The 24,576-nt window shown below is 43.0% G+C and overlaps 1 protein-coding gene across 1 annotated transcript in view; it reads right to left on the bottom strand.

The window, feature by feature from the left end:
* Positions 1–240: 240 nt before the first annotated feature.
* GKAP1 (G kinase anchoring protein 1) overlaps positions 241–24,576 on the bottom strand; it is a 65,704-nt gene continuing 41,368 nt past the window's right edge. Inside the window, exons 7-13 of the mRNA XM_073546026.1 lie at positions 17,667–17,689; positions 9,398–9,550; positions 4,290–4,391; positions 4,140–4,203; positions 3,287–3,357; positions 2,202–2,279; positions 241–415 (exon numbers count right to left, since the gene is read on the bottom strand). Of these exons, the coding sequence (XP_073402127.1) occupies positions 368–415; positions 2,202–2,279; positions 3,287–3,357; positions 4,140–4,203; positions 4,290–4,391; positions 9,398–9,550; positions 17,667–17,689 (539 nt within the window). The 3' untranslated portion in view covers positions 241–367. The remainder of the gene's footprint in view (positions 416–2,201; positions 2,280–3,286; positions 3,358–4,139; positions 4,204–4,289; positions 4,392–9,397; positions 9,551–17,666; positions 17,690–24,576) is intronic.

The raw sequence follows: 24,576 nt of genomic DNA, 5'->3' as shown, positions 1-24,576 counted from the left end.
TGCATCTATCTCAAGAATGGGATCCCATCGTATGCTCATGACAGTCGAGCGGTGGTCAGAATCCCCATCACACTGAAAGAGGTGTCAATACTTTTGGCCACAACTGTAACTATTCCTTTTAATCTGTAATTGGCCCTTATTTAACTAAACACATTATATTAAAGCAGCCCTTCACCCTGGCACTGAAAAGTGACTATACATGTGTCATGAATGTAAACTTTCTAATGCGTACAGACCAAGTTTGCAAATGGAAGAATAAGTTTTATTCAGTCATGAAAAATTAAAAAGATATGGCATTAAACAGCAGTGATTAAACTCTGCAGAAAACATTAGTGCTTATTAGAAAATGCTCCATTTACTCCATCGATCATCGGCCATGGTCAGATTCAGTGTTCCTCTTCCCCTTCTTACCACCCTGTAGAAGAAAATTAAAGCAGAAAGGTGAATCAATCCTCTTCCTAGAAAATGACTGAGTGGTAAAAAGAAGACATAATAGACTATCATTCAATCTAGGGATGGACGAACCCGAACTGTAAAGTTCGGGACTGTACCGTACACATAGTGTTCGGTCACAAAGTCCCGGACACGTGTTTCCATGGAAAACCTGTGTTACAGTTCGGGTCTAGAGCCATTCTAATTATACTTACCTGTCCAGCGACACGTCCTCCCGTCCCGCTGTCTCCGGGCCGCATCCACTACCGGAAAAAGCCCAAGACTGCCAAGTGCAGTGAATACTGCTGGCAGTTAATGAGCGGTCCCGGAAGCAGATGCTGATGGGAGGACGCGTCGCTGGATGGGAGGACGCGTCGCTGGACAAATAAGTATAATTAGAATGGCCCATATCTGTAAAGTTCAAGTTCGGGGTTTGATTGCAAGTTCACATCATCTCTGGCCCTGAACTCGAACTTGGGTGAACTCGCCAATCAAGAACATCGGGGGGTTCACCCATCACTAGTACAAACGCATTTGAAATATAATCTTAAAAGGGGTATTCCCATCTACAAGATCCTATCCCAGTATGTAGTAGGTATATTATTAGTAAATTTCTCCAATTAGAAATGTAGTATAGTTCTTCTGATTCACTATGTTGCTAACCCAATGTGCAGGGCATTGCATAGTTCAGGTATCCAGGTATAATCCTTTCCAGCAAGTTAAGAAAAAAGGCACAGGGATCTATTTTTTTTTGTGCTACCTTCTCATGTAAATTAACAAAAATGAAGATGGCAGCACTGCGGGTATTAGTGTTTAGCCCTTAAAGGGAATCTGTCACCCTTTTTTTCCCCTATTAGCTGCCGGCATAGACATCGGGGGCTTATCTACAGCATTCTGTAATGCTGTAAATAAGCCTCCGATGTAACCTGAAAGAGAAGAAAAACACGTTATATTATACTCACGGAGGTGGGCGGTCTGGTCTGATGGGTGTTGCCGTCCCGTCCGGCGCCTCCCTTCATGCGATGATGTCCTCTTCTCCCGTCCTGAAATGGCTCCGGCGCAGGCGCATTGCTCTGCCCTGTTGAGGGCAGAGCAGAATTCTGCAGTGCGCAGGCGCCAGACCTCTCCCGACGCCTGCGCACTGCAGGACTCTGCTCTGTCCTCAACAGGGCAGAGCAGTGCGCCTGCGCCGAAGCCATTACAGGACGGGAGAAGAGGACGTCATCGCATGAAGGGAGGCGCCGGACGGGACGGCAACACCCATCGGACCAGACCGCCCACCTCCGTGAGTATAATATAACGTGTTTTTCTTCTCTTTCAGGTTACATCGGAGGCTTATCTACAGCATTACAGAATGCTGTAGATAAGCCCCCGATGTCTATGCCGGCAGGTGAAAGGCAAAAAAAAAAGGGTGACAGATTCCCTTTAAGAGCCACTAGCTAAGAGCCCAATACAATAAATCAAAATTGAGGCAGCACTTTCAAGCTTTAGAAAAAAAAGAAAAAAGCGGATCTTTATTCACTCATCTTGCGACATTTCGGCTAAGCACTTCACAGATGGGTGAATGAAGTTCCATCTCTTTATCCCTAACCTTAGAAGTGCTGCCTCAATTTTGATTTTTGCAGCTACATTAGAATAATGTGGAAGAGCTCTTATAAGGTTTTTGATATTTCTTTATGCCCAAGTCTATCAGGCACCTTTAATACAGGATTAAAGGAATTCTAGTGACTGATGAAGACTGGCTGCAGCTTTCATGACTGTAAATCTACCTGGTATTTCGTCAGCTCTGCTTGTAAAGCTTTCACTTTAGATCGCTCTTGTTCTAAAGCAGCGTGCAGACCGGTGACCTGGTGGATGAACAGGGAAACAAACATTTAGGTTTAACATTGATACTAACAATTTTATTAGGGAGCAAAAAAACGTAGAACATCCAGTGGCAGTATTATCAGTTTTACCATAATGGTTTGGTAAGCGTTTCATCTGCATTTCTCAGATAGATATAAAGATTCGCCTGTTAAACTATAAAGCATATGGATGTCTCGATTTTTTCATGGACCCATAGACTTTAATTGGCAGGTTTGACCCAAGACTGTTGAAAATCGGGCAAATCACAGTGATTCTGTGCAGACCATCCGGTCAGCGAAAATACACAGACAGCCCAGTAGACAATAAGGGTATATGGGTACGAGTGTTAGCTGTGAAAAACACAGATAGAAATTGTATAAGAAAAATGGATATCTGAAGGAGGCTTAAAAGGGGTATTCCCATCTCAAAAAATCCTAGCTCAATATGTAGTTGGTGTAATAATATAAGTAAATTCCTCCAATTAGAAATGTAGTATAGTTCTTCTGGTTCGCTAGGTCGCATACCCCATCTAGGCCACAGAAGCAGCTTAGGTATCCATGGTTACGACCACTCACATAGTGACAGATGTTAGTGACCGTAACCATGGATACCTAAGCTACTGCAATGCCCTGCAAATGGGGTAAACGACATAGCAGATCAGAAGAACTATACATTTCTAATTGGAGGCATTATTATTATTACTACTACTACACCTACTACATATAGGATTTTGGAGATGGGAATACCCCTTTAAGGCTACATTCACACGAGTGGCTAAAAAATATATAAAAAAAAGTCTGATTTTCATTCAAAACAAAAAGGATGATTTCCCAACCATATTGTCTCAGGGAAGGCATCTGTTATATCAGCAGTTCATAACATTTACAAAACTAAATACAGTTTTCATTGGTATTAATTGCAAGGCATAAAAAAATCACATGTTGTACAGATGATATATTTTAGTAGTCAGGACTAAGCCAAAATAATTATAAAATAATTGTTTTCTTACCTGTAATGTCAGTTCATTCTTAATAGATACCAGTTCCTCCACCTGCAGAAGAATTTCAGCCTTGTCTTTCACTAAATGGAAGAAAAAAAAAAAATCAGGAATAATGGAAGAAAGACACAAACAATGATTAGAATCAGAATCCTCTTCCCTGCTCCATCACTGATGGTCTCCGCCAAATAGGAAATGATGCATTGACCACTGAATCTATCGTTTGGTTTGAACCCATGGAGTAGCAACCACTGGGTACGAAACTCCATATTCGTCGCATATATTTTGTATGATGGAGCTGTACATATAACATGGGATTTAAGTTTTTTTTTTCCCCCCGACACAATGTAAGAAAATAAAAAAAAAATAAATAAATTTTGCATTTGCGAATCGTTCACCAATCACTATAAATTGCATGTTCTCTTTTTCTTGGAAAAAGTAAAGTGATGCTAGACATTTTAATTTTACTTTTATTACATATAATCTTTATTTTCTTTGTGCTTTTGTGATTAACATGTCATTTTTAAGATTTTGGCTAGCAGTCAGTGAACAGAAACACTTGGATAACATAGAACCACTAAAAAGGCTTTGAAGACATGGACACAGCTGCATTATTAAAGACACTGCTCAATTATACTAAAAACAATACCCACATGTTGTGACTACGGACTATTCAAAGTGCCTGTAAAGGCCAAACAGTGAAAAATTTGTAATAAAACCCAATAGCAAAAATGATTTTAACCCCAAATGCATGTGCTAGCAAGAAGAAAAAAAAACAAAAAAAAAAAACTGAAAACATCACAAAAAGTGGACATCCCCTTTAAGATAAAATTGAACTGGAACAACCAACAAAAAATACACTTACTTTCACCTTCTTGCAACATCTTAAGAACTTGTGCATTCCTGGCTTTAACTTCTTTGTATTTTGCCTGCATCAAATATAAGGGAAAGGCAACATGTAATGTCAGAGGAAGTCTTCTAGTGGCAAAAGCTGGTGTGCAATCACGTTACAAACCTCCCACTGCGAAATGTTGCTTTTCAGATGCTTTATCTGGGCATCTTTCTTTTCCAGTTCCAGCTTCAATAGCTCTGTTCTTCCATCTTTTAGGACAGGGTCCTGCATATTGAATTATTACATACCGTACATTACATTTTAGATTTTCACCTTGGACTTTTTTCTCTGCCCTCCTTTGACTATTGCGTGAATGTTTTCTTCTGCTTTGACAAACATTTGCTTTTCAAATTTACATAAAGAGGGATTTTTGGTACTCGCCGTAAAATCTCTCTTTCTTGGAGCCTTCATTGGGGGACACAGGTAACCATGGGTGTATGCTGCTGTCACTAGGAGGCTGACACTAGGCGATAAAGGAAAATAGCTCCTCCTCCGCAGTATACACCCACCGACAGGCACCAAGTTCCTCAGTTAGTGTTAAACCAGTAGGAGAAGCAACCTAAAAGCTCAACATATGTACCAACCCAACAACAAGGCATGTAGGCCCAAAAAGCGGTACAAACAGGGAGGGTGCTGTGTCCCCCAATGAAGGCTCCATAAAAGATTTTATGGCAAGTACCAAAAATCCATTTCTTTATCGCTTCATTGGGGGACACAGATAATCATGGGACGTCCCAAAGCAGTCAATATAGGTGGGAAACAAAGAGTGCAAAGAAAAGAACGGACTTATGTCGGCCGATGCACAACCGCCACCTGCAGTACCTTCCTTCCTAGGCCTGCATCAGACGAGGCATGGATATGAACACTGTAAAACCTTGCGAAGGTGTGCAAAGTAGACCAGGTCGCGGCTTTACAAAATTGTAAAGCCGAGGCCTGGTGACAAACTACCCAAGAAGTTCCCACTGCCTAGGTGGAGTGAGCCTTTACCCCTGGAGGGGGCGGTTTGTCCTGAACGCAGTATGCTTCCATTATTGCAGAACGAATCCAATGGGCAATAGTGGATTTGGAAGCTGGAAGCCCCTTACGAGGACCTTCACAGATGACAAATAGGGCATCAGAGACGAAAGGAAGCAGTCCTTGAGAGATAGACTAGGATAGCTCTGACCAGATCCAAGTTGTGGAGGGACTTCTCCAAGGAATGGACCACAGAAGGACAAGGAGAAGGCAGGACAATGTCTTCATTAATGTGAAATGAAGAGACCACCTTAGGTAGGAAGGAAGGAACGGGTCTGAGAACTACCTTGTCCTGATGTAGAATCAGGAACGGGGAATGGCAGGATAATGCCGCTAACTCAGAAACTCTCCTGATGGACGTAATGGCAACTAAGAAGGCAACTTAGTGCACCAAGAACAAGGTTAAGATCCCATGGATCTTTCGGAGGATGGAAAGGAGGAGCCAGGTGGGCGACTCCTTGAAGAAAAGTCTTCAACTGGGAACAAGAAGCCAGATTTCACTGGAAAAGAACTGACAGAGCGGAAACCTGACCCTTTAGGGTACTAAGAGATAGACCAGCATCAAGACCCGCTTCTAGAAAACCCATGATGGAAGGACGGAAAAAGACATAGGGACCAAATCGTTGTCCTCACTCCATCGAAAGAAGGCCTTCCAGTATCTGTGATAGATACGCGAGGAAACTGGTTTTCTCGCTCTAATCATGGTCTGAATGACCTGCTGGGAAACAGCGACGTCCTTTAGGATTGCGGCCTCAACGGCCATGCCATTAAACTCATACTGTGAACTCTAGTGGAAGAGGGGACCTTGTGAGAGGAGATCAGGACGGTCTGGAAGTCTCCAGGGAGCGTCCATGAGCATATTCATCAGCTCCGCATACCAGGCCCTTCTTGGCTTGTCTGGAGCTATGAGAATTACGGGAATTCCCTCCACCTTTATTTTTTTTTTTTTTTTTAGGACTCTCAGAATTAAGGGGAAAGTCAGAAAAAACAAAGCAGCTGGAATTGAGACCACAGGATCACCAGAGCATCGAAGCCGATAGCTAGCGGATCTCGGGGCCTGGCCACGAACTGAGGAACCTTGTGGTTCATCCTAGACACCATCAGGTCAACGTCACTTAATGCATTATCATGGTGCATTGTGCCTCCGGGAAAATGGCCACTGGAGGCGGCGCATGCTCAGATTCAGATCTTGTTTTCCGAGATCTCGGGACGAGATCTTAATCCGAGCATGCGCCACACCCAGCGGCCATTTTCCCGGAGGCCACCGCATGGCAGCAATGGAGCTGCCGGGGCCTCCGGGCTTTGATGACGTGCCGGCGGAGCACCGACGCTGCACAAAGAGCCGCCGCCCCCCAGCACAGAGCCTCCACGTTGCTGAAAGAGGAGCCGCCGCCCTCCAGCACAGAGACCCGCAGAGAGCACGCTGCCGCAAATGAGGTAATAGGGATATTACTCCACTTACACCTTCACTGTGAGACGCCCCCTCCCTTCGTCATCGGGACCACTCCTCCCCCCACTATATGACGATTGGTCTGCACCCTCCCTATAAGACGACCCCCCGACTTAAGAAGATTTTCAGGGGTTAAAAGGTTGTCTTATATGCTGGAAAATACGGTAGACACCTGTTGAACAGTATAAAATGTTATCGGGTCATATTGACCCGAACAGTACAAGTGTAACAATTAGGGTGTAGCAAAAAGTAAACAAAAAAGAACCCCTCAAATGATGGAAAAGTCAATAAATCACAAGTTTCAGATCCGCTTAAATAATCCGCAGGGTCTCAAATGTCACTTCGGGTCATATAGACCCGAACAGAACAGCAGGGGTATTAAGAGATGCACTGTCCGGTAAAGACAAGACCGTTTTGGAAGACAGGTGAGAAACAAGTGGGTTCACCTTAGGGGACTCTGCCCATCTACCAATAAGGTCTGGGCTAAAGAATGTCTAGTTGCTCCCTTCTCAGAAAGCGCTTTTCGGGATGATCTCGGGGTTTAGCCATAATCACTTCAAATTTTCTGTGATTGGGAAAAGTCCGGGAAGGACGCTTTAACAGTTTGAAGGAAACAGAGCGCTCCTGGGCCGGTGTCTCGTCCTCCTTCAGGTTAAGAGTTTGGGTAATAGCCAAGATATGCCTACTGATCATATCCTGCATTTTTGAGAACTGGTCCGAAACCGACTCAGACCAGGAATCCGCATCCGACCCATAAGCCACCTCCGAAGAGGGGGCATGGGGAGAGGAGGACATCCCAGATGATGCAGTGGGACCCGGGGAACTGGACGAGGAACTGGAAAGAGCCCGCTTCCTTTGTTTTGTACCAGATCGGTCCCTGCGAAGGTCATGGTCAGGTGCGTGTGAATCACAGGGAGAGGTGTTCGGAGCACTGGTGGCGACAGACAAATGTGGAAGATGCTACAGAACCTGTACCAGGGACTGTGATTCTTTAGTCAGGTCAGAGACTGACTGTGACATGGCAACAGCCCACTCCGGAGGGAGGGGTGTGCTCTCATCCCGGGCGTTAGGGTGCTTCTGTGGGGCAGACATGGTGGAAGGACTGCAGAACGGGCAGAAAGGGGAAGGCTGTCCTGAAGCCCACTTTCTTTTGCAGAGGGCGCAGGCGTAATGAATCACAGTAGGCTTAGTGGGAGGACGAGAAGCCTCTGCAGGGTTGGGCATAAGTCGAGCCTTGGTGATACTGCTGAAAAGGGCTATATAGGGGGACAGAAGAAAGGAAGGGGGGGGGGGGCAGAGCCTACCCGATGTCAGCGACAGTAGGCAGGCGACTGTGAGGTTAGCGGTGTCCCTCTGTGTCAGATGTCCGCAGGTAGATGCCGCGAGGTCTGATGCCAAATGGGCAGGAAATGTGTGGGTAAAGGTAGTGCCTCAGACAGGACTCATGATCTGCTGAGGCACCAGATCTGAAATAACATCGGCTATGCTGATCACAACAAGCACGAAGCAGTGCGGTGGGCGTGACTAAACTGCCGGCCGGTGAAACAGAAAGCATGTCTCTGATTGGCTGGCACGACAGGGGGCATGAACAGCCAGGAGGATCTGCCACCCGGCAAGAAACAGAAAGCGCCCCTCCAACTGGTGAATCGCTGGGGGGCATGTAATGGCAGGGAGAGGGAGCTCCATGATGGGAGAAAAAAGGGCGACAAGGACACGTGCGCGAATCGGGGGGACGTGGCCAGATCAGAGCAGAAGAATTTCTTACTCGGCGAGACCTCCTATTGGTCCAAAAGAGAGTGAAATTCAAATGCGCAATGCTGAGTGGCCGAAAGGTGGTTCCACGGTTCCTCTTCACCGATGAGGATCGCATCAGGAGCCCTCAGGTGGGTGAGAGTCACTGGAATCAGGGATCCTCCTTCCCGTACAGTCTTCAGACGGTGCAGAAGACGGCGTCAACCCCTTTAAGGGGGGAGGTCATCGCTGGTGACCTCCGTCTTCCTCCCTGCCATCTCCGAGGAGAGGGGTGGGGAGGGAAAAAAGGCTAGGACCGGCTACCAGGAATCGCCCTGAAGCATCCATAAGGGTGACAGGGGATAAGGTCCTGCCTGCGGGTCTGAGAGTGGGCGATATGGATGACACCACATTACTCTCTCAACAGCATAAGTATGGGAAAACAGGGCGAGAAATTACACCCTTTTACCCTATGGAAGAAGAACCTGAAAGACAAATTATTACTAAAACACAAGATACCTGAAAAGGAAAATGAGGATCTGGGATCAGATCCAGGTCCACCTCCTACAGACACTAAGCTTAAACAGACATACTTGGTGCCTGTCTGTGGGTGTATACTGTAGAGGAGCTATTTTCCCTTTTTGCCTAGTGTCAGCCTCCTAGCGACAGCAGCATACATCCATAGTTACCTGTGTTCACCATTGAAGCAATAAAGAAATATATATTTATCTAAATAAAAGGCCGTAAAGAAAATGAGGCATTTCTTGTGTGTTCTCATTGTCAATTCAATTATTTGGAATTTTTGCTAAATTTGCATCTTTTGTGTTTGCCACTATTTTTTTTTTTTTAACATTGTAGCCAATGGCCAACATACGGCTTTACAGAGGCATATGTAAGTGCTACACATCGGGCAATATTTATGACATATAGCCAGAACACAATGTGAACAGTCTAAAAAGAAAAAAAAAAAAAAAAAAAAAGAAGATGCTCACTGTTTAATGACATTTGTTTAGGATTGGATGATCTTCTCGCTTACCGTACAGGAATCAGAGGATACAGAACTTTCCAATACTTCAGGACCAGAGTTTTGTTCCTTTCTTTTTTCTTTAAGTAGTATTTTGGTCATGTCATCTTCCAGTTTATTGAAAAAGCCACGGTCATGGGGTAACATCAGGGGGGATTTTATCTCCTGGACAATTAGAATGAAAATGATAAAAAAAAAATGACTAGAATGTTATAAAACATATACCCGTATATTTAATCACACCCACTACTGTGCAAACGTTTTAGGAAGCTGTGAGAAAAACACTGTAGAGTAAGAATGCTTTCAGAAATAGAAGTGTAAGTAGTTTATTATCCATTAACAAAATGCAAAGTCAGTGACCAAAAGAGAAATCGAAATCACATCATCATTTGATGTGACACTCTGACTTCAAACAGCATAATTTCTTCTATGTGCACAGTTTTTGAAGGAAGTCAGCAGGGAAGTTGTTCCAAACACCATGGAGGACTAGCCACAGATCATAGATTTGCACAAATCTTTCTTTCTTTTCATGTAATCCCAGACAGATTTGATTATGATGGGATTAGGGCTCATAACGTTACATTCAGGACTCCTTGTGATAACAGTGGCAATATATTTTGGTCGTTGTCCTGCTACAAAATAGAGTAGGAGCAGGATATCTCCTTGATGTTATCGCATTATGCGCATAAGTATCTGCCCTGATCTCATAATGGAGTCTGTCTAGGATTACATGAAAAGACAGAAGGATTTGCACAAGCCTACATCCCCAGCAGATCTGTGGTTAGTAGAGTTGAGCGACTTTGGTCGGATCGGGTTTCATGAAACAAAATTTGTTTCAGATGAAACTGGTCCGACTAGGGCAAAAAAAGTAGGAGTTTCGTCCGAAACCCGACCCCAATGCAAGTCAATGGGAATAAAAGTCGCTCAACTCTAGTGGTTAGTTCTCCATGATGTTAGGAACAACCTTCCTGCCAAATTTCTCCAAAAACTGCACAATTATCCCTAGAATTGATGCTCAAAATATTGATTTGATTTAGATTTTTCTCATTTGTTCATTCACTTTATTTTTATTAAATAAAATACAAACTATTGATACTTCTATTTTTGGAAGCATTCTGACTCTGCAGTATTTTTTCCACACCTACCTAAATTTTTTGATAATACCGTAGGTATACAAAGGGAAATAAAATTGTTTTAAAATTCAGTATTTGCAAGTTTACTAAGGTAATAATTTCCTGGAAAAGATACAAAAATAGTTTCCTAGAAATTGTCCTCACATGTTTTTCAATACAAAACTCACAGTGAAATTTGCTAATAAAAATAAGCAGGGAACACAACGAGTACCGTATATACTCGAATATAAGCCGAGATTTTCAGCCCATTTTTTGGGGCTGAAAGTCCCCCCTCTCGGCTTATATTTGAGCCATATACACCAGGGGGTCGGAGGGGGAGGGGGTGTCAGGTCATACTTACCGGTCCTGGCACGGTCTCTGCAGCCTCCAGCTTCGCCACGATCTCCCTTCCTTCCTTCAGTGGTCACATGGTACCGCTCATTACACTCATGAATATGCGCATATTCATGAGGTGTAATGAGCGGTACCACGTGACCGCTGAAGGCAGAAAGGGAGATTGCGGAGAAGCTGGGGGCTGCAGAGACCGTGCCAGGACTGGTAAGTATAGCGATACTCACCTGTCCGGGTCCATCGCTGCTTGCTGCTGTCTGGCACGTCATCTGTCAGTGACGTTCAGACAGCAGAGGGTGCGGTGACGTGGTTAGTGGGCGCCGTGCCCCCTGCAGTCTGAACGTCACTGACAGATGACGTGCCAGACAGCAGCAAGCAGCGGCACCTAGCCCCAGCGACGGAGAGGTGAGTATGTCATTTTATTTATTTCTAAATGCAGCAGCGGCAGCACATGGGGGCATAATCTATGGAGCATCTTATGAGGGGTGCATATGGGGGCATAATGTATGGAGCATCTTATGGGGCAGCATATAGGGGTATAATCTATGGAACATCTTATAGGAGCAGCATATAGGGGCATAATCTATGGAGCATCTTATGGGGCAGCATATGGGGGCATAATCTATGGAGAATCTTATGGGGCCATAACCTTTATGGAGCAGCATATGGGGCATATTATTCTAGGGAGCATCTTATGGGGCCATTATTAACCTTTGTGCAGCATTATATGGGGTGTATTTTGTATGGAGCATCTTATGGGGCCATCATGAACTGTATAGAGCATTATATGGGGCTCCTGATTCAATATGGATATTCAAAAACATTTAACCTACTGATGATGTCTCAATTAATTTTACTTTTATTGGTATCTATTTTTATTTTTTAAATTTACCAGTAGCTGCTGCATTTTCCACCCTAGGCTTATACTCGAATCAATAAGTTTTCCCAGTTTTAGGGAAAATTGGGGGGGGGGGGGGGGGGGTCGGCTTATACTCAGGTCGGCTTATACTCGAGTATATACGGTAAATATTCACTGAGCCATAGGACAAATTAGAACTAAACAAGAAAACAACAAATGGGCAAACTAGAAAATGGGAATGTTATGTTTATCTCTAATGAGTTTGTTAAGAACAACATTTATCACCTATCCCTAGGATCGATGATAAATCCATGGTCAGTGGCGTAGTAGTGGGCAAACCTGATTAATCCTTCCCAGCTGCAGCCAATTTTCAATTTTTTTTTTCTTTCTTCCAAGAACCATAAGGCTGTGTGCACACTGTGCATTTTTGTGGCGTTTTTTCCTCACGGAATTGGTACATAAACACTGAGGAATCCTTATGTCAACAAAGTCAATGAGAATCCTGAAGTGCTGTGCACATGATCAGTAATTTTCCTTTCTGGATTTGTGCCGCTTTTAAATCTGTAGCATGTCAATTCTTTGTGCAGCCTTTTTCACCCATTGATTTCAATTGAGTCAAATATGCAGCAAAAACACAGGTATAAAAATGTTTGCCAATTTGTTAAGTTTTTGCTTACATTTTTACGTACTTCCTATGGTGATTCCCACGTTGTCAACTGTGTGACAACGTAAGAAACACCGGCGCGGCAGTTCTGATTGGCGGTAACCTTACTGTTGGTAGATTACCATTGGTCAGAGTGATGCGGTGTCATACAGTCAGATGTGAGCGTGACCCGCGGTAAAAAGCGTACAGCAGGTCACCGGCGTCGGCTGATGAGACACTACTACTCCCATCAGCTGAATCCTGCTGTCACTGATTACAGCAGAAGTAGGCAGCGGCTGATGGGCGAAGTCATCAGCTGGGGCCTGTGCTCAAAAGAAAAAAAAAGAAAAAAAAAAATTAAAATAAATACTAACAAAATACACAGTATATAGTCACCTTACACCTAATCCCTGAAGCCCTTTCCAGTCTCCTGTAAAAAAACAAAACAAAAAAAACATACACTCACTTTAACGCCTAATCCCTAATTCCCATGACAACTGGAAAAGAGATAAAATAATAACCAACATATCCCTCACCTATCTGCCGTAATCCACAATATCCAGCGACGATTCAAATCACTTGTAGAGCAGTATCAGCAGCTGATGTGACTGCTCTAACTGGCGATACACTGACAGGAGTGTGTAAGATGCGCCTTTTCTGTGGCGTCTGATAGCTGATGTTTTTAGACTGGGACGGGGCCCAATAGCCATTGCCCCTTCCCAGGCTATTAATATCAGCCCGCAACTGTCTGCCTAGCCTTTGTGAATTATTAAATATAGTGAGACCCTACATCATTTTTTTTGGTGGGCCCCCCATTATAACTGCCTTTCCTGGTTAATTATACAGCTATGGGCTTATATTAATAGCCTGGGAAGCTCCATGAGTATTACCCCCTTCCCAGGCTATAAACATCTACCCCCATCTGTTCACTTTCCCTCTACTGGTTATGAAAGTTACGTGGGAGCCCAAGCCATTTTTTTCAGAAAAATAATCATTTATTAAATACATGTACAGTAAGCTACACAAGCACTGTACTAATTATATATGTAACGGACATCTTTATATCTATTCAATGTGTATATATTCCATTTTGTTGGGTCACACTGATTTTACTGTACGCAGCAGATGAAATGTTGGGCTTTTAAGGAAATGGGTGTGTAAAAATCGGACAGCATTCGCATGGTCTGAGTGAAGTGGGATTTTATTCTTGCAACCATTGACTTGCATTGGCGAGTCTCATCCAATATACAAGGACAATCGCAGCATGCTACGATTCTATATACTCAGTGTGTGTGTTTATTTAACTCTGGGCTACACCTCTTCCATACTAAATCTGGGGCTTTGAGTCAGAGACAGCTGCAGACACCAACCCCTAATTCCATTACTCTGCATCAGGAAGAGCCTGGGCTGTGTCAAAATTGGCGCTTCCAACATGAAGTGCCATTTCTGGGGCAGCTGAAGACTGGTATTTTTAGGGCAAATGAGCTTGAAAATGAAGGCGTTGAACAAGGAAATTACATAAAAACAACTTCTTTTTTTAACTTTTTTCAAATATCTTTATTTAGCACCAACAAGCATTCATTGCTGTACAAAAACACATGCATCAAAAACGCATTTTTTTCTGTTGCGTTTTTGCTGACAAACTCCTAGAGATGCAGAAATGTTGCAGAAATTTCTGCAATAAAATATTCAACGTGCACTGATAGCAAAATGTATTTCTGTTTTCATCACCATATAATTATGTACGACGGCTTTCTTTGAATATTGAAGGGTTCGATGAAATACTGTATATTCATTTCACAATATAATGTAATGAAAGAGATCCAAGTTGGGTGGAATTAAAAAAAAATAAAGTCATACAATTTGTTGTTGCTTTTATGTTTACTTTGTGGTAAAAATGACCTAGTAACTTGGTTTTATGAGTGGGTAAGGGGTTATGGTGATAGCAAACACAAACAGGCTTCAAATCGCCATTTCCTGAGAAGCATAACATTTTAATTATTTGGTTTATAGAATTCTAGTAAAGCTGTAGGTTAAATTGATACAATTTGGGGTTTCATATGACTTCTTCATTTTTTGTGACATGACAGAAAAAACTACAATTTTAATTTTTTTGTCCATTTTGGCATTCCTGTTATGGGGAAAATATTTTTTTTTATTAATTTTGAACAACAAATAAGTTAATTTTTTTAGATTTCGACTAGACTTAGATTGTGAAAAAAATGCAGATTTAAACCTTTATTTTTATTTCATATTTACAAAATTTTTTTTTATATATTTGTCTGATTTTTCTCTTTACAGGTATATTTGAGTAAAATGTAAATTGCTCTTTTATTCTATAAACTACTGACAACATGTCTTTGAATTTCAAAGTACTAAATTTTGTATTTATTTTCAGAAAATGAGAAAATGGTCAAAATAACAAAAAATGCAGTGCTTGCAGACCTCAAATAATGCTAAGAAAACAAGTTCATAATCATTTAGATTCAACAATACTAATGTTTTAACTCAGGAAGAGTTCAGAAATCAATATTTTATGCAATAACCATGATTTTTAATCGTGGCTTTCATGCGTCTTGGCATGCTTTCCACCAGTCCTTCACACTGCTTTTGGGTGACCTTATGCCACTCCTTGGTACATAAATTGAAGCAGTTCTTTGTTTGATGGCTTGTGACTATCCATCTTCCTCTTGATTACATTCCAGAGGTTTTCAATGGGGTTCAGGTCTGGAAATTGGGCTGCCTATGACAGAGAATTGATGTGGTTAGTCCTTCATCCACACATTGATTGACCTAGCTGTGTTGCATGGTGCATTGTCCTGCTGGAAAAACCAGTCCTCAGAGTTGGGGAACATTGCCTGAGCAGAAGGAATAAACTGTTTTTCCAGGATAACCTTGTATGCTGCTTGATTCATACATCCTTCACAAAGATTGACCTGCCCAATTCCAGCCTTGCTGAAGCATCCCCAGATCATCACTGATCCTCCACCAAATTTCACAGTTCGTGCAAGACACTGTGGCTTGTACGCCTCTCTAGGTCTCAGTCTAACCATTAGATGACCAGGTGTTGGGCAAAGCTGAAAATTACACTCATCAGAGAAGATTACCTTACTCCAGTCCTCTATGGTCCAGTCCTTATGGTCTTGGCAAGCTTCAGCCTAGCTCTCCTTTGCTTCTCATTGATGAAATACTTTTTTCTAGCTTTACATGACTAGAGCCCTGCCTCTAGAAGCCTGTTACAAACTGTTCTTGCCGTGCACTTAACCCCAGCTGCCATTTGCCATTCCTTTTGTAGGTCACTTGATGACATTCTGTGGTTGCTGAGTGACATTCGAATAAGATGACTGTCATCCCGGTCAATGGAAAGTCGTTTTCGCCCTCTGCCGTTCTGTAGCTTTGTTGTCCCCAATGTCTGCTGCTTTACCTTGTTGTAATGGACTGCTGTCTTACAAATTTTAAGGATGGAGGCAACATGGTGCTCACAGTACCCCTCTGCTAGTAAAGCCAGAGTTGAGCCCTTCTTTTCGTCATTCAAGATTTTTCTTTTAAACTCCTTTGGCATGGCTAAAAGTTATTTTTTCATTCCTATTACTTTTGGGATATTACTAGCACTTGTTTTGCCATCCAGCTTGTCCTATTGCAAGAGGATTTTGAACACCACAGTAGGGTTTCATTTATACTTTCCTTTGTTACATAAGATTTGGTTCAGGTGATCACCTAATCAGAAGCACATTAAGTAGAATGGGGTGTACTCTGGTTGGAATTCAACTGACACTGGAATGGAATGGCTGTCAGACATGTAGTGAAGCTGATTTTTATAAAACTGTGCAGTAGTGGTCTCTATTTTTTTTTCTCTTAAGTATCATCACACGTGACTGCCCGGCAGCAGCAGGAAGGCTCCGGCAGACACGGTGCACGCTACTGAAGAGCAATGAATACGCACTGCTCTCTGCACAACCAGTCCCGGCGTGCAGAGCAGTGAGTATTCCGGCAGCTGCCCTTCAGCTTGCAAGCAGCGCATGACGTCCCTGTCATGCGCTGCTTACAAGCAAAGCAGCTGCTGGCATCGGGTCAAGATGCTGGGAGGGAGCACTGGGAAGGTAAGTGTAATGGTTTTTTTTTTGTTTTTTTTTATGTTTTCTGATGAGACCATGTATATCAGGATGGGGGTGAGGGCCAATCATAAGGATAGGGCCCTGCATACCAGAATAAGGTTGGGGGCCGTGCATACTATGACGTGATGGGTGCCCTGCATACCAGAATAAGGATGGGGGCCATGCATATCAGGATGGGGCAATGCATACTACGGCGAGATGGGGGCCTTGGTATCAGGATAGGGATGGGGCTATGCATACTAGGGCGAGATGGGGGCCTTGCATACCAGGATAGGGATGGGGCCATGCATACTAGGATAGGGATGATGGCGATCATTCTTGCCAGGATAGGGATGAGGGGGACAATTCCTACCAGGATAGGGATGAGGGGGCCATGCACACCAGGATAGAGATGAGGGGGCTATGCACACCAGGATAGAGATGAGGGGGCTATGCACACCAGGATAGAGATGAGGGGGCTATGCACACCAGGATAGAGATGAGGGGGCTATGCACACCAGGATAGAGATGAGGGGGCTATGCACACCAGGATAGAGATGAGGGGGCTATGCACACCAGGATAGAGATGAGGGGGCCATGTATACCAGGATAGGGATGAGTGATCCATGCATACCAAGTTAGGGATGAGGGGGCCATGTGTATCAGGATGGGGATGAGGGGACCATATATACCAGAATAGGGGATATTAAGTACAGAATTGACCACATTTTTTGCTTTAATTTTTTTTCCTAATTTTCTCCTCTAAAACCTAGGTGTGTCTTATAGCCTAGCCTGAAAGATACAGTATAGTATATATAATTTTTTTTTTTACTTTCTTAGTAGTGCAATTAAGGGACATGAACCTCTGATCACTTGACAGCTACACAATAGTCTATTACATTGTTTCTAATCTACTAAGAAGCTCATTTCCTAAGCCCCCACTCCCCGTTTCCTAACCTCATAAATGCTGCTGTGAGGATTGACAATGACATTAAGAGGTTAGGTTGCCAGCTGTATAACACAGTCAGCACCTGCTCTGTGTGAGTAGGCTCAGCCTCTGTGTACTGAAGTTAATACATAAAAACCTATGATACTCAAAGAGGGAAACAATGCAGAAGAATCAACAATTGTGGAAAAAAACTAATAGAAATTATGCAGCAAAACCTGATCTGAAAAGCTCTGTTCCGAGTAGGGAGACAGTAAGGAAAGATTATACACTTACCTCTAGATTTTTCACAGACTGTTCTGGAAGCAAACAAAAAAAAAAGCATGAATATAAAACTACCAAGGAAAGCTCATCTGATGTATTAGTATCTTACACATGTTTATTTATTGGACCTTTCCCTCAATGTCAGTAATGATAAATCACTAACAGAATAAAAGGCAGACAGCTATTTCGTCATATATCATCAACCCCATCCCCATTGAGAACTTACAGTGCCTTCTGTTGTGTTCCTTGGTCTTCATGATGCTCTCTGTGCATCAAACAGAAGGCTATGTGCACACGTAGTTTTTGGTCCTGCGGATCTTTCTGCGCGGATTTGGAAAAATCCGCAGGTAAATTCTCAGGTGAAAAGACCTGCGGTTTACCTGCAGATTAGCCTGCGGTTTAGCCCTGCGGTTTCACACCTGTACAATGGAGAAGGTGTGAAACCGCATCAGATTCCGCACAAAGAATTGACATGCTGCGGATTTGAACCCGCAGCAAATCCGCATGGAAAAATCCACAGCATGTGCACAGCGATTTTCAGATTACCATTGAAAACAATGGTACTGTACAACGCACCTAAATCTGCTGCGGACCCGCAGAGCCTGAAACGCTGCGGATCCGCAACGTGTGCACATGGCCGAACCCTGAGACTATCACAGAGCAGGTGCATTTATACGGAGACTTGATTACACACAGGTGGATTATATTTATCATCATTAGTCATTTAGGACAACATTGGATCATTCAGAGATCCACAATGAACTTCTGGGGTGAGTTTGCTGCACTGAAAGTAAAGGGGCCGAATCATATTGCACGCCCCAATTTTCAGTTTTTGAATTTTTAAAATAAGCAATAAATTTCGTTCAACTTCACAATTATGTTCAACTTCTTGTTGATTTACAATTGGTATCATTAGTTCAATAAATTTTTATTGCATATTTTCAAAAAAGAAAACATATAAGCAACAATGCCCCCAAAGTAGGGGTTTAAACAAGGGAAACATAAGCATAAATGTGCATACTCATAGATTGACAATGTATAAAACAGAAAACATATTGACACGCATTAAAAAATCATATGAAAAGACATATCTTCAATGCAAAGGGGCAGACCTCTGACTAAGTAACCACGGATCCCATATTTGATCAACCTTTTTCTTGGTAACTGACGAGTGCGCCAGAGATTGTTCATATTGGCAATGTATATTAATTTTGTCCACCACTTCTCTCATGGTGGAAAGACACATCCCCTTCCATTTAGCAGCAAAGGTCAGCCTAGCTGAAATCAGAATATGTGACACTAAACCCCTGATATTTAAAGGAAAATCAGTTGTCCCTATATGCAACAGTCCTATTGATGGTTTCAAGTTAACCTGAATCCCAGTCACTTCCCTTAACATATTTAAAGTATTCCAAAAACCGATGGCCACCGGACAGGACCACCACATGTGGCTCAACTATCCCAAACCTCCGCAACCTCTCCAGCAAGCCGAAGTCTGGTTTGGCCCACAATGTACAAGTTGTCTTGGACACCTATACCACCTAAGATGCATCTTTTTTAACTGTTCTAGGTGACCAATACAAGAAGATACTCTACGTATTTCTCTTAAACTATCCCTCCATTCCTCTGAATCCCACGTTGTTCCCAATTCCTCCTCCCATTTTAGCATATATGATAATTTAGCATCCACCTCTGGATCATTTAATACACTATAGAGGATTGAAACACCTTTGGGGCCTGATTCAGGTCATAGGAGGAATCCCATGGCTTTGTGATTCACAGGGGGTTTAAGAAAGAGGGAGTCTGGCATAGTTTGGAGCAGATGTCTGATCTGTAGGTACTGGTAAAAAAGACGCCTAATACTAGGGAATTTGGAATAGAGTTGATTGACTGGGATAACAAGAGAGCCATCTGTCAGGTCCTGGAGGGATTCAACTCCTGCAGCGGACAAGCGTTGTAAAGGGGATATGCATTTCCAAAGCTTTTAAGGAAATATTTGTTAAAGGAATATTTAGAAGGTTTGAAGCAAATTTCCTCCAATAACGTATTGCTTATTGCTGTTGATGCGGTAGGTAGACACGGGGTGTAGTTACTAAATTTAATAGCTTCCATTTCCAATGTAAACCGCGTCTCGAGGTCAATTTATATAAAATGACTCAATCTGAAGCCACCTATGTGTCCTATCCAATAACCACCAGAGTCTAATACCCGTTAATACCGTCACTTTATGATAAGCATGTAAGTTAGGGGCACCCATCCCCCCAAATTCGTAAGGATAATACAACAACCTACCAGCCACTCTTGTTTTTTTATATGCCCAAATGAAGTCATTTGCTATATTTTGAAGGAATTTAATTATCCTAAGAGGAATCTGGACAGGGATGCAACGAAAATAATATAAAACCTTGGGAAGTACCAACTTCTTATAAATGTTAATCCTTGCTATCCATGACATAGTAGCTGTACGCAATTCGTCCAGACTCCTCCTAGATTCTTGTATCAATTTTGAGAAATTCCTTTCCACCAATTGTGTAGAATTAGTGAGGACTATGCCTAAATATGGGAGTTAATCACTCACCCACTTAAAGGGATACTCCCGCTCCAAACATTCTTGAATTGTGGGTGGAACCAATACAGGAAAGACCAAAGACTTAGCAGCATTTAGTTTATAGTATGAGACATTAGCAAACTCCTCCAAAGCAAGGATAATAGCATGGAAGGAGGACTCTACATTAAGACAAGAGATAATCACATCATCTGAGTATAATCCAATTTGGTGAGACACCTGTCCAACTCTAAAGGCCCTTTTACATTTAGCGATGCACCAGCGATCCAACGAGCGATCCGACCCGGTCAGGATCGCTGGTGCATCGCTAAATGATCGCTAGTGAGCTTTCACACAGAAAGACCTCACAGCGATGCAGCAGCGACGCAGCGCACAATACTCACCTTTCACACACAGCGATCCTGACGTCCTCCCGCCCGCCTCCACGCGTCGCTCGTCATCACAGCAGGAAGCAGACGATGAGAAATGGAGCCGGATATTCTCGCGCGATCAGCGATGGACAGCGGGGGAGCCGGTCGGAGGTAAGTATCACACATAGCAATATCGCTATAACGTCACAAAACCAGTGACGTTTAAGCGATATTGCTAGAGATATCGCTATGTGTAAAACCCCCTTAATACCTGCTATATCCTGGGCACTCATTTTTTCTGCCAAAAGTTCCATGTACAAGACAATGGGCAGCATTGACGTGTACTATTCGATATACAAAACTACTCTGAAAGAAACCCTGATGATAAAACTTTGGCAGAGGGATTCGAGTACATAGCACATATCGCCGAATAAACGGGGCCCGTCAGACCAAATTTTCGTAAAACACTTTTGAGATACCCCCAGTGCACCCTGTCAAATGCTTTTTCAGCATCTAGGGACAGGAATGCACTGGGGACCCCACTCAATTCCGCTGTCCGGATTAAATTTATCATCCTGCGTGTTCCTTCCTATGCTTCCCGACCTGCTACAAATCCTACGTGATCAGACGAAACCAAGGAGGGGATCACATGCTGTAATCTAATTGCAAGCATTTTAGGAAAAATTTTAAACATCGCAGTTTGAGTGCAATGGGCTAAAATTACTGGGACATATCAGAGGTTTCCCCGGTTTAGGCAGAGTAGTAATAGTGGCCTCTAGATTTGTGACAGATACAGATTCTGAATTTTGCCATGAATTAAATATACGAAGGAGGTATGGAGTCAAATATTGATGAAAATGGTCGATAGTACTCGATTGATAGCCCTTCTGGGCCAGTGGCTTTATGACATTTTGTAAGTTTGATGGTGTTCCGAATTTCCTCCTCTGTAAATGGGGCATTTAGTACGTTCAGTTGTTCCTGTGATATTTGGGGTAAGTTTATAGATTGTAGATATCTATCAATATTAGTTTGGGAGGGCTGCGGAGTGGTTGGATCAGTCACTAGATTATAGAGTTTTATAGTAATTAGCAAAAACCTTTACTATTTCTAATGGATTTCTGATACATTTCCCTTGTTGATCTACTAAATGGTCAATTCTAGCTCATCCCTCTTTTTTTTTTTTTTTTTTTTTTTTTAACTCTACGGGCTAACAGCGCCCCAGCTCTATCACCTGTTGCATAATAATTACTTTTAAGTTTCTTAAGATTATATTCATACAGCGACAACAGGTTTTCTTGTAGTTTGAATAGGATATTATAGATTTCATCAGACAGAGCTGGTGTGATCGCTGTTTTATTTAAAGACTCTAATTGTTGAAGCCGGGCTAACAAAGTAACCCTGCTGGATTCCCTTTTACGCTTCAAATAGGAAGCTTGCTGCAGAAAGATGCCTCTAATTACGGCTTTATGAGCCGACCACAAGGACTCGTCTGTGACTTCTCCATTGTCGTTTGAGTGGAAGTAATGTTGGAGCTCAGTCTGTACTTTCTCTACCACCTTGCTTTGTAACAATAAGGATGTATTTAACTGCCACCTAGCAGAAGGATTAGACTGATGACGTAGCGTTAAGGCCCTGTCACACATAACGGTGCACCAGCGATCCCGACAACGATACGGACCTTGTCAGGATCGCTGGTGCATCGCTACATGATAGCTGGTGAGCTGCCAAACAGGCAGACACACCAGTGATCAGGACAAGCGAGGACGCTGATATCAAGGTAAATATCGGGTAACTGAGCGAGCGCGTCACTTAGTTACCCACTGTGTACCTTGGTTACCAGCTCCCTGCGCGAGCACGCAGGTATCTAAGGTACACAGCGGGTAACTAAGTGACGGCGCGCGCTTAGTTACCCAATATTTACCTTAGATACCAGCATCTGCTTACAGCGCTGGGAGCTCGCTGATCGTTGTTCTCCCGTTGCCACACGCAGCGATGCGTGCTGGCCAGCGGGAGACCAACAATCAAAAAACGGCCCAGGATCATTCCTGTAGGATCAGCGATACCCGTGGGGCGGCCGTTGATGCGTGCCACACAGCGCTATCACTGATGCGTTACAAAATCAGCGATCTCGCTATGTGTGACGGGGCCTTTAGTCTCAGGAATATCGGGGCGTGGTCTGACCATGTAATCAATCCAATATCCGCTGATCTGCATCTATTTAGAGTCGTATTGTCAACCAAGAAATAATCTATTCTACTATATGTCCGGTGACAGAAGGAGTAGAATGTATAGTCACGTTCCATAGCATGGGAATATCTCCAATAATCATGGAGACAATATTCCTTCACTACTACTGTCAGGTCCCTCCTAAAACGGGTTAATTTACTAGAGCAGTCCATCTCTCTATCTATAGGGGCATTGAAGTCTCCACATATAATCTTTTCTCCTTTAGCTAATTCAGACATTTTCTGAAACACCTTGCGAACAAATGTGGATTGGGCTTCATTAGGGGCATACACCACCACCAGCGTATGTAGTTCACCATTGAGGGAGCAGACTAGGATTAAAAATCTGCCCGCAGGATCCGCATACATCTCTATATTTCTAAATGTCACAGTGCTTTTAATCAATATGCAGACTCCTGCCTTTTTACTTGCATTATTAGCGAAAAACCTATGAGGGAACTGTGGATGGTGGAGTCTACTATTATCAGCTTCCAATAAATGCATTTCTTGCAAACATATGATGTCAGCACGTGATTTTTTTAACTTTCCTCCATAAAATGGAACGTTTCATAGGTGAATTGAGGCCTGTAACATTCAAGGACAAACTGTATACTCATGTCTAAATAACAAAGTTCCTACGGATGCAGCAGGCCCCAACACACCAAGCCCCTCCACCATAACAGCTAATTAGGTCCCCAGCATAAATATAAAACCATAAGTTATATATCCTTATAAACTGAATCGAGATGCAAGTGTCAATCATCACATTAAAATGCACAATAGTCAAGAAAAAAGAAGAATCATAAAAAAGGAAAAAATAGAAAAAACAGCAGTACTCAAAACATAATCCAAACAACTGGATGCACAAAAAAAAATATGCACATCCTCAAGTGCCATACAAAGAATGCAGAAATATGACTGCAATGGGGTTGGTGAGCTCTTCTAACTCTACAGAGATCCTCAGCAGAGTTGCCCACAGTCACAGGTTGCTAGAAACAGTGAGAGCAGGATAAAAGTCCCAGCTCCAGCAGACTGACCTTTCCAGTCTTCCACCTTATATTTGAGACAATTCTGGGTCTATGTTTTTCCCCCTAGGCACTGGTCACTGTGCAAAAGGAATATTCCAATCCTTAAGTCTGTCTTCAGCTTGTTTAGGGGTACGGCAAGCAATTATTCTCCCCTCATGCATAATCAACAGTTATTTTCTCTGAGCCAATCATTGGGGGACACAGACCGTGGGTGTTATGCTGCTTGCCACTAGGAGGACACTAAGGGTATCGGCACATGCTGCGGATTTTCTGCGGTTTCTAATCCGCAGCATGTCAATTCTTTGTGCGGATTCCGCAGCGGTTTTACACCTGCTCCATTGTAAAGGTTTCAAACCGCAGGGCAAAACCGCAGGCTGATCCGCAGATAAACCGCAGGTCTTTTGACCTGCGGATTTACCTGCGGATTTTGCCAAATCTGCGCAGACAAATCGGCAGGACAACCCGCAACATGTGCACTTACCCTAAGTGAACACAGAAAAAAGTTAACTCCTCCTCTGCAGTATACACCCTCCTGCTGGCTGAGATTTCCCCAGTTTGGTGAAAAAGCAGGAGCATTAAACAAATAACAACAATAACTATGTCAAAACCTAAGAATGCTACAGTAAGCCAATAGGCTAAACAGGGTGGGTGCTGTGTCCCCCAATGATTGGCTCGGAGAAAAGGATTTTACGGTGAGTACACACAAAAAAATCCCTATTTCCCATACGCCTCATTGGGGGATACAGACCGTGG

This window comes from Dendrobates tinctorius, unplaced genomic scaffold (genome assembly GCF_039654945.1).
Source record: "Dendrobates tinctorius isolate UK_male_01 unplaced genomic scaffold, ASM3965494v1 ptg000144l, whole genome shotgun sequence".
Taxonomy (NCBI): Eukaryota; Metazoa; Chordata; class Amphibia; order Anura; family Dendrobatidae; genus Dendrobates; species Dendrobates tinctorius.
The sequence above is the reverse complement of the archived record's forward strand: the minus strand, read 5'-3'. Positions and strand labels throughout refer to the sequence as shown.